The sequence below is a fragment of the Spea bombifrons genome, chromosome 5 (genome assembly GCF_027358695.1).
Source record: "Spea bombifrons isolate aSpeBom1 chromosome 5, aSpeBom1.2.pri, whole genome shotgun sequence".
Taxonomy (NCBI): domain Eukaryota; kingdom Metazoa; phylum Chordata; class Amphibia; order Anura; family Pelobatidae; genus Spea; species Spea bombifrons.
The window spans coordinates 93713089-93727353 of NC_071091.1; the positions used below are offsets into that span (position 1 = coordinate 93713089).

Here is a 14265-nt window from a genome sequence, read left to right on the forward strand (position 1 = left end):
AGGAACAAAATGTAGAAAATCAATTAATAATTTGTAACAGTGGCATCAAAGTTGTTAATATACATTGTTTACACTGTGCTCTCTGCTAGGCGCATTTGCAATGCAGATGGATGGTGATCTTTTATGTATCCAAGGCCCACTTTAGGATATGAGCCATATGGTAGTGATTATGGACACAGGGCTGTACTCAGATGCTCTCATAAATGTATAGAGTTCACATATACAGGGCAAAGATAGAACAGATTAAACAGCTGCACTGCTGGATAAGGTGTCCAGGTGAAGTCAACCAGTAGCAGGTGAGTTTCTTCCAAGTATGGTTCTAATCATATGTTTTTTATATATCAACATTAAAAAATTAAGCATAAAATATACACAATTGTGATAATAATTCAGACATACTGGTGTGATTGATCATGCAGTTAGCTATTCATGCCCAGCAATCTCTGCTTATAGTAGCTCATTTTGCACCCATGTTTTGCACCCATGTTTATGCCTCTTTTTTCATGAAAACCACAAAAAAACTCAGTCTTTTTTAGACAGTAAATAAGAAGCAGACACTGCACCTAATTCTTCTATTTCCCATAAAATACTTTTCAACTGGACAGAAAGTTAACTGTGTTGGGAAATCCATTGTAGTCATTTCACAATTTCATGTAAATTCATAGAAAAATGCTTATCTTATTTGAAAGGAATTATTCACTGGCCTTCTTCCGACTATGTTTAAGCAGACGTGTGATTTTTTTTTTTTACTATTTGTGGGTACACAGACACTACTTTGTATTGCAGGCATGTGATTAGATTGCACTTTCTTTTCTCTGCTACCAACAATGCAACGATTATTAAAAATAACCCTGAACAGATGACAAGGCAAAGCATAAAACATGACATTTGCCCTTAATGCTTAGTAACTAAAATCAAGATATACACAGTAGGCAGAATTTATGATAAATACATGTGTTGATATATGCATTTCATTTATGCTACTGTGTGCTAAAGACAGAATGTGGCATCATTAAGCACAAAGAAATCGCTCAATGGTAAGGCCATTCGGGGAGGTACAGCAAGAAAATACCATGAAAAGCTTTTGTCTTGTGTTCATTTTTTATATCTAATTTCATCCGCAATAGACAGTCTCTAGAGGACAAGGGAAGAGAGAACCAATTATATCCAGAGGCTGGTTTCTCCAAAATGAAGGCATCTGTTCCATGCCAATGACTTCCACATGGAAGAAAAACAGAACTTTGAAGGCATCTGTGTTCATGACTGAAACTCACAGATCTTAGGAAATCACTGCAATTACCCAGCTGCAGATGACTTGGTCAATATTCTCTCAGCTGATCCCACCAATGCACTCACATAGATTTGTCTGTTTTCTGTAACTTTAAAGCTACTGAACTTTGGAAGATTAAATGACTTCTAAATAGACGTTCCTTCTGCAATCCATCACACGCTGCCTGGCCCCTCACATTTATTAAGCATTTATAACATCTTAAAACATACCAATACAACATAGTGGGAGACAAAGAGAATATTCAGGTCCTTTCTGTTGCCCTCCAAAGATTAAGGTTTCTTCTTTCCAATACTTGAGAGACTATTACTGCCAGAGATATGCACAGATGCCAATAAGCCTGCTTCTAACTTCCCATCCTCCTAAATCATTGGCTGGGAAATAGAAAAGTGCATTTAAAGAATTTTAATAATATGGATATACTTATTGGCAGAATATTCACATGATTTTAAGTATCCCAAGATGTTGATAGTTTTAAGAAAAAAACAACATTTCTTTGGTTTCTGGAATTCCATCAAAACAAACACTTAACTCCTGTTTTCTAATCTGAATAATTAATAATAATAAATATCACAACACAGAAGTAAAAAAGGCAATGAATTGTCCTATTCTCTAGTTTATATAATACACATAAATCAATTTGCTATAAAAATGAAAGAAAATGCCAATACCACACAATTAAAGTTGCATGTCATTTGGTAAGTTTATTCAGTGTTTATGCAATATTCAGTTAAATGATTTATTTTTATTTGTGAGTTTTATAGATTGATACTGTGGGCCGGTGTCTATACTAATTAGGATTAAATGTCCCTACCATAAGTTATAATATATATATATATATATATAGCATCAATCTACATGAAACATACATTCCAGGAATTCTAGGAGATGTTTGTTGTTGGTTATCATGAATGACAATGACACATAGCCAGGGGGTCCTTCAGTGAACTGAATCACAAAGGCACATTTAGTGATAAAGACCTGCACTTATGTAAATTATCTTTACACCCCAGCAGGGCAAATTTAGACAATTGTTCTAGCGTGTGCAGCAAGGACTATCCAACTCCAAAGAGTCAGGGATGGTCAAACCAACCTTCAGGTTACAATCATCAGCCTTGGGATTGTTTACAAAACACCATGGTCCTTTGTAACATCTACTCCACCTGAAATAGTTATAGACCTTTTAAATCCAAATCTAATGAATGCTTTCTAATGATGATAATCTATAAATGCCACCCCAACTCACAATTTCCTGCTCAGAAATGTAGAAATCTCATCTGTTGCTTCAGAAGGATAACCTGAGGGGCTTTGACTGCTCTGGTGCATCAGTCACACCTTATAACACCAATGTTTGATAGTATAATGCTATCAAGGGTCTTGTTACTGAACTAGGTCTGAAACAATTAACCAGAAGTGGAAACCACATGCTCCAAAAACAATACAAATGAGAATGCATGCAACAGAAACACAAAGATCAAATTTGGTTAAAACTGATCGATTAGTGAATGATTCAGCCTCCCAAGATGATCCTAATTTATTAATAAACCTATAGTCCCATTGAATAAGGGCATTTTGGGAACATAATAAGATGGTTACTCCAACCTCTAGATAGAAATTGGTATCCCCCATGCTATGTGATCAAGTTATCTAGAGTTCAAATATGATCTACTAATAAGTGTAGTTTAAAAAATATATATTCAATTAAAATTTTAAATTAAATGTGTTAATACATAGAATTATAGTGGGGAAGGTGGGAATTTTATCATAGAACTACGTCCATAGCTCTTATACTTTATTTTAATGCTACCATGCAATATCACCCAAAACATTAGTGCTATGAACCAAAAATTCACATTAGGGATTTTTCAGAACAGAAAATCTGTCAGTCTTTTTAAACCACTGGCATTAACAAAAGATTACAGAGCATCCAAAATTATAGGGTGTTATTTTAGTGGTAGTTCAATATTCATATCGGAGCAGATGTAGTCGCTTAACAAAAAAACAGCTCTTCAAATGCTGTGCAAATTGAAAATGGGAAAAGGGATTGCATTTTTCCCCCTCTTATCACTCTTCTGTTCTGAATTGACACCTTTGGCCTTCTGAAACTGGCTTTCACATCTCATGGAAATCTAACATTTTACAAGGAAATTGCTATTAGGACCACTTTGCCTTTTTTTTACATTTTACTAAAACTATTATACATTTCATGGAGTGAGTATTTTATTTGTTTTAAATATATATATATATCTGGGGATAATATTATTTATAGTACATTAAATATCAATTTTTCCTTGATACCATTTTATAGTCTGTACTGTTCTTTTCAAGCAAAGTGCATCAATAACATCAATAAGTAACCAAGGAAATAACAGCATAAAGATCAGGTTTCATAGGAAATTGTCAATGCTTGGAGTTGATTTCAGAGGGAAAATTGTATGTTAGTGCCCTATATTGTATATATAATGTCCTTTATCTGCATTTACAGGGATATGGAAGAACCATTCCCTATATGTGTGTGTGTAAATTGTTAACATGAGGATGCTGGCAGGTGCACTGGGTATTTAAGGGAGTAATTGTAACCATTGTGGTAAAATGAATCACATTGTCTCTGGTGCTAAGCTTTAAGTCAGTTAAAGAGTCTATAAACTGCACAGCCCATGGGATCCACATTATTTCCCACTGTATATTTTCTGGCAGTAATTAAACTTACTGTTATATATTGTGCTATGTTTAAATCTATTGAAACTTCACCCTGACCACAGTGTCACTGTATACAATGTATATATATATATATATATATATATATATATATATATATATATATATATATATATAGGATAATGTTATATGCAACCAATGATATGCATCAATAAAAATTAAATACAAATAATTTTATCTTCAGGAGCCAGTTCTGTCAAACTGTCAATATGTTCAGGATATGGAAGGAAAATATTGAATTTAATTATCTTAACCCAGTGATCTTTTGCTGTCTGTAAACTTCCAAACACTTGATTTACCACCCCTGACTCTAATTGCAAATATATACAATCTTCATTTCTGCAGTTATCAGGCAACTTTATTGGATTATCTGGAAGTATTACATGAGGCACCAGTATCTGGCACAATGGCTGTGTAATACTCGAGTGCTTTTTGGAGTGCCCTGATCTAGAGATGTTAAAGAGAGACCCAAAGGCATATTGCTGGGCAAGGACATCCAAAGCAGTCATCATGGATCGTAAACCTGTCACACTTTTCGGATTCCACTAATTATCGTGTAATTAACCAATTAACGTGTGTGTTTCTCACCATGAGAATCCAGTATGTCCTTGGCCCCGAGGGGTGGATTTGGACAGCACCCATTCAGCAAATATTCAAGTCATACGACATACGTGCATGCTTTCAAAATATAATAAACTCACTCAATGGTATGTTTCCCTTCTGACATTTTAACAAGGGTTAAAGTGGGGGTTCAAGCAGGGCCCCTGTACAAGCTTGGTCGGTGACGTCATGTTCAGTTTATATAAACGTGAATACATAGTAAGAGATACATGTTGCATAGATATACTGTATATTGCCCTATATTACATGATATACACGCTCGGAGATCCCATATTGCATTGATATATTTATGACATGAGATTCAATTTTGCATGGACATATATGATCTGAGATTCCATACTGCATGGATATATATGGTTTGAGATCCCATATTGCATGGATATAAATAGTATGAGATCCCATATTACATGGATATATATGATCTGAAATGTGATATTGCATGGATCCGTATGATCTGAGATTTCATATTACATGGATATATATGGTCTAAGATCCCATGTTATGTTATACCTGTAGTTTATCTATCATCTCACATGCCTAGGGTGAAAACATATGCACAACCTAAAGATCATCTAAGATCCCTACAATGGATCTGAATACATTACTGCAGGTTATAAACGTGTGTATACATGATCTGAGATCTATACAGTGAATCTCAATGGTAATGTATGTCCTGAATGAACATTACACCCTGCATCATTCTAGATTTCTGGCTGAGTGTATTTGTAAGTGGAATCCACAATACAAGGGTAAAAGGGGTGTCAAAAAAGCGGTGTGAAAAAAGTTGAAAACAAATTCACTCAAAAAAATACCCTCCCCCATTCTCCTTGCTCCTGGCGAGTCACTTCCTACTTGGCTAAAGAGATAATACAATCCTTCTGGATATTTTCTTTTCTCTCCAGATCGGGCGATAAATGATCGCATGTCCCATGTCTCTTAGTTTTCGGATGCGTTTAACAATCCCCGCATTCCTGCTAAAGCAGGCGGTAATCCCACCGCTGGAGAAACAGAGGTGACAGCAGATAAAGACAAGGTGTACTCGGGGGAATGGACAGATACAGCCCAATCCACACCGATCACACACCGACCACACACCGACCACACACCGATCACACACCGACCACACACCGATCACACACCGACCACACACCAGAAACACACCGATCACACACCGATCACACACCGACCACACACCAGAAACACACCGATCACACACCGATCACACACCGACCACAAACCGATCACACACCGACCACACACCGATCACACACCGATCACAAACCGATCACACACCGATCACACACCGACCACACACCGATCACACACCGATCACACACCGACCACACACCGATCACACACCGACCACACACCGACCACACACCGATCACACACCGACCACAAACCGATCACACAACGATCACGCAAAGATCACACACCAGAAACACACCGATCACACACAGATCACACATCGATCACTCACGTCCCAACATACAGACTACAGATACTGAAAACTCGCCTTTTGTCCCAAACGCACAAACTTCTAAGGCAGGGAAGAAGTTTAAAGGGACCACAGCTATCACAGCGTTAAAGTGCATTTGGTGGCGGTAGTGTCCCTTTAACATGCATGGGACAGGCACATGGCTCCTAAATCTAAGCCAGCAGCAAGGACCAGGTCAGGCTTGAGCCTTTACAGCAGGAATGATGGGCAGACTGGATGGACTGACATTCTCCAAAATAGAAAAGGGGAGCTGATAGAAATTGGGGTTATTACAATAAAGTGCTATGTGGGGTTCCGCTTTTCAAATGGGTTTGGGAATTAGTAATACTTGGACTTAAAAACAAGACCAAAATGGTAGAAGGCTAAATTCTGGAAATGAGAGGATAAAAATTCTCTGCCCATAAGCGCAACAGATGGAACACTATCAGGAATTGATGGAATAGTTGAATAGTTCGTTTAGTAAGAATATTGCATTGATTAGGAAAAAAACATCTATGTGTGGGAAGATGATGTGGTATAAAGCAGAGCTAGAGATCAGCTAGACTAGAAGGGAGACGAGAAGGAAAATAAGTGGCTGAGGGCAGATGAGGTCCAGAGTTTTTTCCCTGTATTCATTAAATACCCTTGTGAGCTTATCTGGAGCCAAAGGCTTGTCATCAGGACAGCACAATGTGTGAGGCTGAAGGGGACAGGCAATGTGCAGAGGGCTGATTACAGTATCAGCAATGCCCAGATGGGAAGGCAATGGATAGACTGGGAGCAGGAAGGTATGTCTGTGGGAGAATGGGGGGGGGGGGGAGCCAAGAGAGTCCAAAACTTAGATTTACCACTGGATGACCAATTACTACGATAGGGTTAGGAAAACGAATAGTTAATGTCTCATCTTCCCATGATGAGTTCTAAATAAATTCTTTACATGTTACATAGTACATCTGATCCAGAACACACGAGGCTGTAAAATTAGGGTCATTTCAGAATTAGAAAAAAAACCCCTAAATTTAAATTATACTGCTTGCTACATTTAACACTTTGATGACGAAAGAACTATCAGATGTATTGACCTACATCTGTAAATGTTTTATTTCTTCTCTTGGATCTGCATTTTTTTTCTAATTTAAAGAGCTTTGATGGGAAAACTAACATTTACCCTTTCAGTGCCAGTGCGTATTTTGTTAAAACTGACATAAATATGAAAAGACATCCCACACATATCAATGTTATCAGCCACCTGCAGCGCAGGCTCTCTGTCAGAAAACAGATGCTTAACGAATATGTAGCACCTCGGTGTTTAATTAGTATTATTAATTATTCACGCTAATTATTGACAATGATTTTGCTATGCATTATATATGCAGGGGGGGGGGGTAATGTATTAGATTCACTGCGCATAACCTGATCTAGGAAATGATTATACTCTGCGGAAACCCGATGGGGGTTAATTCTAATCCCATTTTAAAATGAATTCTTTTCTTTCTTTCTTTCTTTCTTTCTTTCTTTCTTTCTTTCTTTCATTTTTTCTTTCTTTCTTTCTTTCTTTCTTTCTTTCTTTCTTTCTTTCTTCTGTTATTATTATTGATTGCGGAAATCCGATGGGGGTTAATTCTAAGCGTGTTTTAAAATTAATTATTTTCTTTCTTTCTTTCTTTCTTTCTTTCTTCTTTCTATCTTTCTTTCTTTCAGTCATCTGCTATTATTATTGATTGTGTATATATATATATATATATATATATATATATATATATACACATTTTAATGGTTTTTTGTACATGGTGTATTATAAACCTAAATTGTTTGCAGAGGAAATACACATCTATGGGTTTAAATCGCATGTAAAAGAATAAAGAGCAGTATGTAAGCGGTATATGGGGTGTATTTGCATGCTGTAGTTCACATTTCAGATTTAAAATTCCAAAAGCACAGAAGAAAACGAAAATTAGAGAAGAGGTAACACTCCCTCCCCTCCACTAAACAGTCCATTTAAAACAATCAGCAATCCCTGCACCATGAGAGAAAAGGATGAGACGGACTCTGTCTGGTCCGAGGGGACTCATAGAGATGGGGGGCTGCCAACCCCTGTATAAAGGGGTCTCACTAATCCCGCGCTAATCCAATAAAGCGCAGATATCTCCCCATCGCTGAGACGCGGGGCCGGGAATAGAGCGCTTTAAAACGAACCTGCTCGCATAACTACTAAATTAATAGCAGCGCCTAACCTAATACTGGAACATGAAACATGGAGGAATTCGGAAATGTAGCCTCACACACTTTCCTTAAAGCACTTACAGGATCTAACGCCTTATTATATATATATATATATATATATATATATATATATATATATATATATATATATATATATATATACTAACTTCACTTATATTCACTATATATGCATTGTATCTGTATACATGTATACATTCTTTTATTCATACACATTGTTATGTAATTATATAATTATGCGATCGATTTTTTATTACAAAGTACACACACACACACACACATATATATATATATATATATATATATATATATACACACAATATATACAAACACACACACACACACACACATATATATATATATATATATATATATATATATATACACACAATATATACAAACACATACACACGCACATTTATAGGATGTGTAATTCTATTTGTAAACACACATATAGAGATGACAGATAGGAAGTGTGCCAAGAGAATTTCGTGATCTAAACGTGATCAATAATTCTGAGAATTAGGAATCTATTAAACAAAAGGATTCCAATTAAACACTTCCTCAAATTGCTCAAATCATCCCAGTTTAACCCGTTCCCTGCTTTGTCGCTTGTTGATTTTTCTCTTAAATCCTGAAGATCTGGTTGCAGAATCCTTTTGTTTTTCCGCCCCGTGGGCTGGTGTACTGTAGCGTGTTATAATGTGAGAATTCCAACATGTGACCATTACACGGGACACCCCATATCTCAGCTTCCCGAATCCATTTGTAATTCTTATCTTAATTATGCTCATAATTACTGTAAACAGATGTCGGGGAGACGCATGCGACCTTTCACAGCGCACGGATTCTCAATCTCCTGCTCTTTGTTTTAGTCATTCTCGACCCAAAGCATTATTCATTTCTACATAATATTTAAATTGTAGATTATTCTTCGGTTGCTTTTGAACTGAATATTGCCAATTCACTAATAGACAAATCGATCCATAAATAATATAAAAGACAGAATCACGAATATTAATTTGTACGAATTAGTTAATATGGCCAATTTAAAACGTGAATCTAGAATTAATGTCGGGTCCGCAGATAGAGAGATAGATAGAGAAATAAATATGTAGGTAAATAGATAGATAAATAGGTAGACAGATAGATACATAAATAAATAGGTAGATAGATAGATAGATAGATAGATAGATAGATAGATAGATAGATAGATAGATAGATAGATAGATAGATAGATAGATAGATAGATTTCAGGAAGGAAGACTGGAAAGGAAGACAGGTGTCTCCTCCCCAGCCCCAGATGGACTATGTGTTTAAACATCACTAATACCCTCCATTGTACGAATAATGTCATGCTAGCCTTTCAGACTGTACTACTGTTTCATTTAATTACATGGCCTGTTCTTTAAAATGTTTAAATACTATGGCAATAAAAATTACTAATCCCAAATAATTCTAAAATAAAAATAGTTCTAATATATATATATATATATATATATATATATATATATATATATATATATATATTAGAACTATTTTTTATATATATATATATTAGAGCAATTATTAAATATATTTTATATATATATATATATATTATATATATAGAGAGAGAGAGATCATTTAAGGCTCACATCCGCAGATACATAGTTTTCTGTACAATGTATGCTAGATACACTAGTATGTTGAAGTGTTGCAGGGTTTCAAAGAGAATGTACTCTATGAAATGGCCTTTTAGCTTCTTACGTGGATTTCAGAAGAAATCACCTGATACTAAAGTTGCAATAAGAAGGAAGCGAGGCGTTAAAGTGGAGCGTGAGAACTGTCCAGAAAGTCCCCAGATCACCTCCATACCCTGGCTGATAAGCCATCTCTAACCAAGCACATATGACAAGTTCCCACACAACAAAGAGCAGGCTTTTTAATTAAAACTGTTAGGGCAAACAATCTATTAATGTCTTTTTTTAATTACCCAAACATTCAGCAGTCATGGGGATCTTGCAAGTGGACAGTGAAGATAAAGTCCACAAAAGAAAGCTGTTCTGGTTTTATATAATAATACCAAGGGCCATTTTGGGGTAAGGGATGGACTTTCATGTCATCTACAGGCCTGTCAACTGAACAATATTAAAACAGAGCCATCTGTCTAAAAAAAACCCACTGACCATAGATACAGCAGATGGAGCCGTTGCTTTTCTGGAACCATTGCTGTTTCTAGATATGGTCCCTTTTTTGCATTTCTCTCACCCCTTGACTCTCCATCAACAGCCTAGAGTCTGTGGAGCATAAGGTTATGTCCTGTACCAAAAATATCTTATCACATCTAGAACAATATTTGGAGCGTGTTATTGTAATAGGTCTATAAAACATAAACATTAAGCTTTTGGCAGCAACCTAGGCGGCCTATTAAATATATAAGCCTTATTGAGCAATCAGATATTCTTATATGTTCAATTGCTATTTGGCCATGACTCTGAAATAATTGCTACCTAGGGTACCCTGCCTCTGCACTGGGCACTCATCTCATTGATTTACTCAGTTTGGTATTTCTAAATACTTTGATAGCTCTTAAGGAACTGGTGTTGGAACAACTGTATTGATCACATTATTACATTAGGTTAAATCAAACCATTCATCACAGTGTTCCATGTACAATGAGCTCTTGACACAGCTCCATGATTAGTAAATGTAAGTACTGCCATTATAGAAGAACTATTGAAGGTGAGTCCAGAGAAACATATATTTTTACTTATACCATAGCCAAGGATGAGAAGTTGGTCATAGAATTTTGGAAGAAATGTTGTATTTGTTGACCTTTTATAGATTTCCTAGAAATGTTTTTTAAAAAATATGCATATCCCCTAAAGGGTACAATATTTTGCTCTGTGTTAGAAGGAGGAAGCTGCTTGGCCAAACTGTATTTCCTTAGGAAATTTGCTTTCACAGCAAGGAAACCATGCCTGACAATCTCTGTCCCCACCAGGAAACAGAAAGCACACTATCAACCAACAAAACCAGTCTCCTGCTTATCTCTGACAAACCTCAGATCTGTTATAAAACAAGGCCAGATGCCCAGTCATTTCCATGATAGGATTAAAGGCTCCAAAAATCGAAATAAACCTTTTCCTAGTCTACTAGGCAGCCTAAAAAGCTCCATACCAGAAACAGCCTGTATAGGTAATACATAAATAACAGAGATGTCATCTGTATATGTCTGTATAGAATGCCACAGTCAAAATAAACACAATTGTCAGCCAAGAAATAATAATAATAATAATAATTATGATGATATATATATATATATACTAAGCAATGAAAATAAAAGAACAGCATAAAACAACTTCTGGGTTGATTAGATGAATTTTAACATTTTGCATACATCTTCTTATACTTTGCCTTAACCTGTTAAAAACCAGAGCAGATGGTTCAACCCTTTAACTCTTGTGTTGCCTCTGGGTGGGCCTTTAATTAGTTAAACAATAAACTGCTAAATGGTTAAATAACATCTGTCTTCAAATGCAATACCTGGTGGTTTCCTTTATGTAAAATAAAGAAAACAACATCTAGAAGGGACATCAAATGCTAAATATTCAAAGGGGTCTTGGGATGTCTTGTTTGAGATACTGTATAAGAAGTCTCAGATGGACAAATGTTTATTTTTTAAATAAATTGTCACCCCCGGCACAAAACAGAAGACAGCAGCCCCAACAACATGAAAACTTCTACACAAACTGCTCTTAATATGCCATGCATATTTCATTTTGCTCTCAAAGTCCTATACCTAAAAGCTTGCAGTCTAAATTAGAAGCAGATAAACTATCTGAAACTTTGTTTTTGCTTATTGATTGACACAATACAAAAGCATGTGGAATGTTGGAGGACTTCCTCTCAGATTAACTCAGTATTTCCAAATCATGTAACTGAGTTTCTTGTGTTGAACACAAGTTAAATAAAGACGTCTTTGTTCCATCTGATTAAGAAGATTTGAACAGTCTAGAAAACCCTTCATGCTTACCAAGAGTCTAGTCTTACTATATAGGGCTTTTAAAACTACAACATCCCATGGAGACCCATATCTGAAGCTTGGAGAGAAAGCATGATAAGAAGAGGTCTCCTGTCTTTAGGCTGATGGCACAATAAGAGCCCATGAAAGGTGACAAGGTACTTACACTGAAAAGGGCTTGAAATTCCCACCATTCGCCACAGGCTTGTATCTGCAAATAAAAGTTCCTGTCCCCTGATGAGCTCAAGTGGAGATTGGAAGGGGAAAAAAATAAGGAGGGTGGAGAAAAAAAAAGTGCTGTGGAAAAGAAGGAATTCAGCAAGTCCAGATGATCCACGTCCAGAATAAGTCAAAACTAAGTGAGCAACTCCAGCTGCCCTCAGCTTCAAGGAAACTCCTCCAGTTCCTAGTGGGGAGGCAGGGAGTGGGGGGGGGACCCAAAAAAAGGAAAGGGACAAAAATAATAATAATAATAACCCTGCAGAGTCTCCAAGCTGAAGTCTAATTGCAGCAGTGACAAGATCCTGGTGTTGCAGGCAAGATTGATCTGGGATGTCAAGAATTGCTGCTGTCACTGGTGGTCTGCAGAAAGGCGAGACATTTATTAGAAGCGGTGTGTGGGTCTGTCTTAGAGGAGGAACGAGACTGATCTGTGCTGATTTCCACCATAAGGCTGCGATCTCTTCTGCCTCCCCTCCTCCTTCTCCTTCTCCTCCTCCTCCTCCCCTTCACTCTGTTTATTTCTCTTTCTCTCCTGCAGTCTCTCTACTCTGTCAGTTTGTCTCCCTCTAAAGTCAAACAGCTCACTGCCGGCAGACGGCCAGGCTCAGCTACCCAGGTGCAGGATAGGAGGGAGGGCTGTCCTTAAGCGGTGGGAGGTGGTAGAGGTAGCAGACATCTGTGTCGTGAAGAGGTCAGGGGGGGTCAAGTAGTGCTAACAATGGGGAGAGCTCATTGCCTTTTGGGCGCTTTGCCTGCTCCTTTCTGCTCAATCGTGTCCTCCTTCTTCTTCTTCTCTCTTGTCTCTGTCTTCTCTCTTCTCCTCTCTCTCCTCTCTTTCTCTCTCAGACCTGGTGGGCATGTAACAAGCTCCCTAACGAGGAGGTGATCTTAGCTTTGCCTGCCCTGCAGTAACCCAAGACAAACACTTTCCCCAGCCATCTGGAGACACAGCTCCTCCTGGCTTCCCTGCCTGGGTCTCATCACTGTGCAGACAGACAATCCAAGCCTCTCTCTCACATCTATCGCTTAATCCCCTTCTGTTAGCTCATTTTTTTCAGTCTGTTTGTTTTTGCATTAGGTAATGGGCACAGAGAAAACAAGGAGGTACATATCATGTCTTCTGGGCTTTCCTGGATCTTCTGAAAGTTGCTGAGAATCGCTTAACCTGATTAATTCCAAAGGGAAAGCAGAATTCTTTTCTAGAGTAATATTTAAGGACTGTCTCTAATACTCAGGTGTGTCTCTTACTTTAACGGTACTCCTTGGCAAGCTCAAATAAACACATAATATAGAAATAATAATAATATTTATTTGTTTATTTTTGGTAAGATGGGGGGGCATATTCTATTTTTTTATTTACTGAATTAATGTGATAGACTAAATTAAAAATAATAAATAATCGGAATTAATATATTTTCTATTCGGGAACACACTTGGCAATAATAGACTACTTATTTTATTTGTAAAAAATATGAGAAATGAGGTTATGCATATATTTTTATAGTCATAGGTGGTCCTCAAACAAACAACTTTTAGGAAAATTTTAATAATTTGTGCTGTGTCGATGATCGGTGCAGTCGGTATACCGTTTTTTTTAGGATTGCCATTTATATGCGCTTTCTGATCAAATTAATTCTTTGCAGCATGAATACACAACCCCGGGGCAGGGGTAGTCAGTCAATGCTTTTTTTT

At 36.9% G+C, this 14265-nt stretch overlaps 1 protein-coding gene across 1 annotated transcript in view; it reads right to left on the reverse strand.

The window, feature by feature from the left end:
• The window catches only part of RUNX1T1 (RUNX1 partner transcriptional co-repressor 1), a 71920-nt gene extending 58559 nt beyond the window's left edge, over window positions 1–13361 (reverse strand). The window contains exon 1 of the mRNA XM_053467274.1: window positions 12518–13361. Within this exon, the coding sequence (XP_053323249.1) occupies window positions 12518–12545 (28 nt within the window). The 5' untranslated portion in view covers window positions 12546–13361. The remainder of the gene's footprint in view (window positions 1–12517) is intronic.
• Between the last annotated feature and the right edge of the window lie 904 nt (window positions 13362–14265).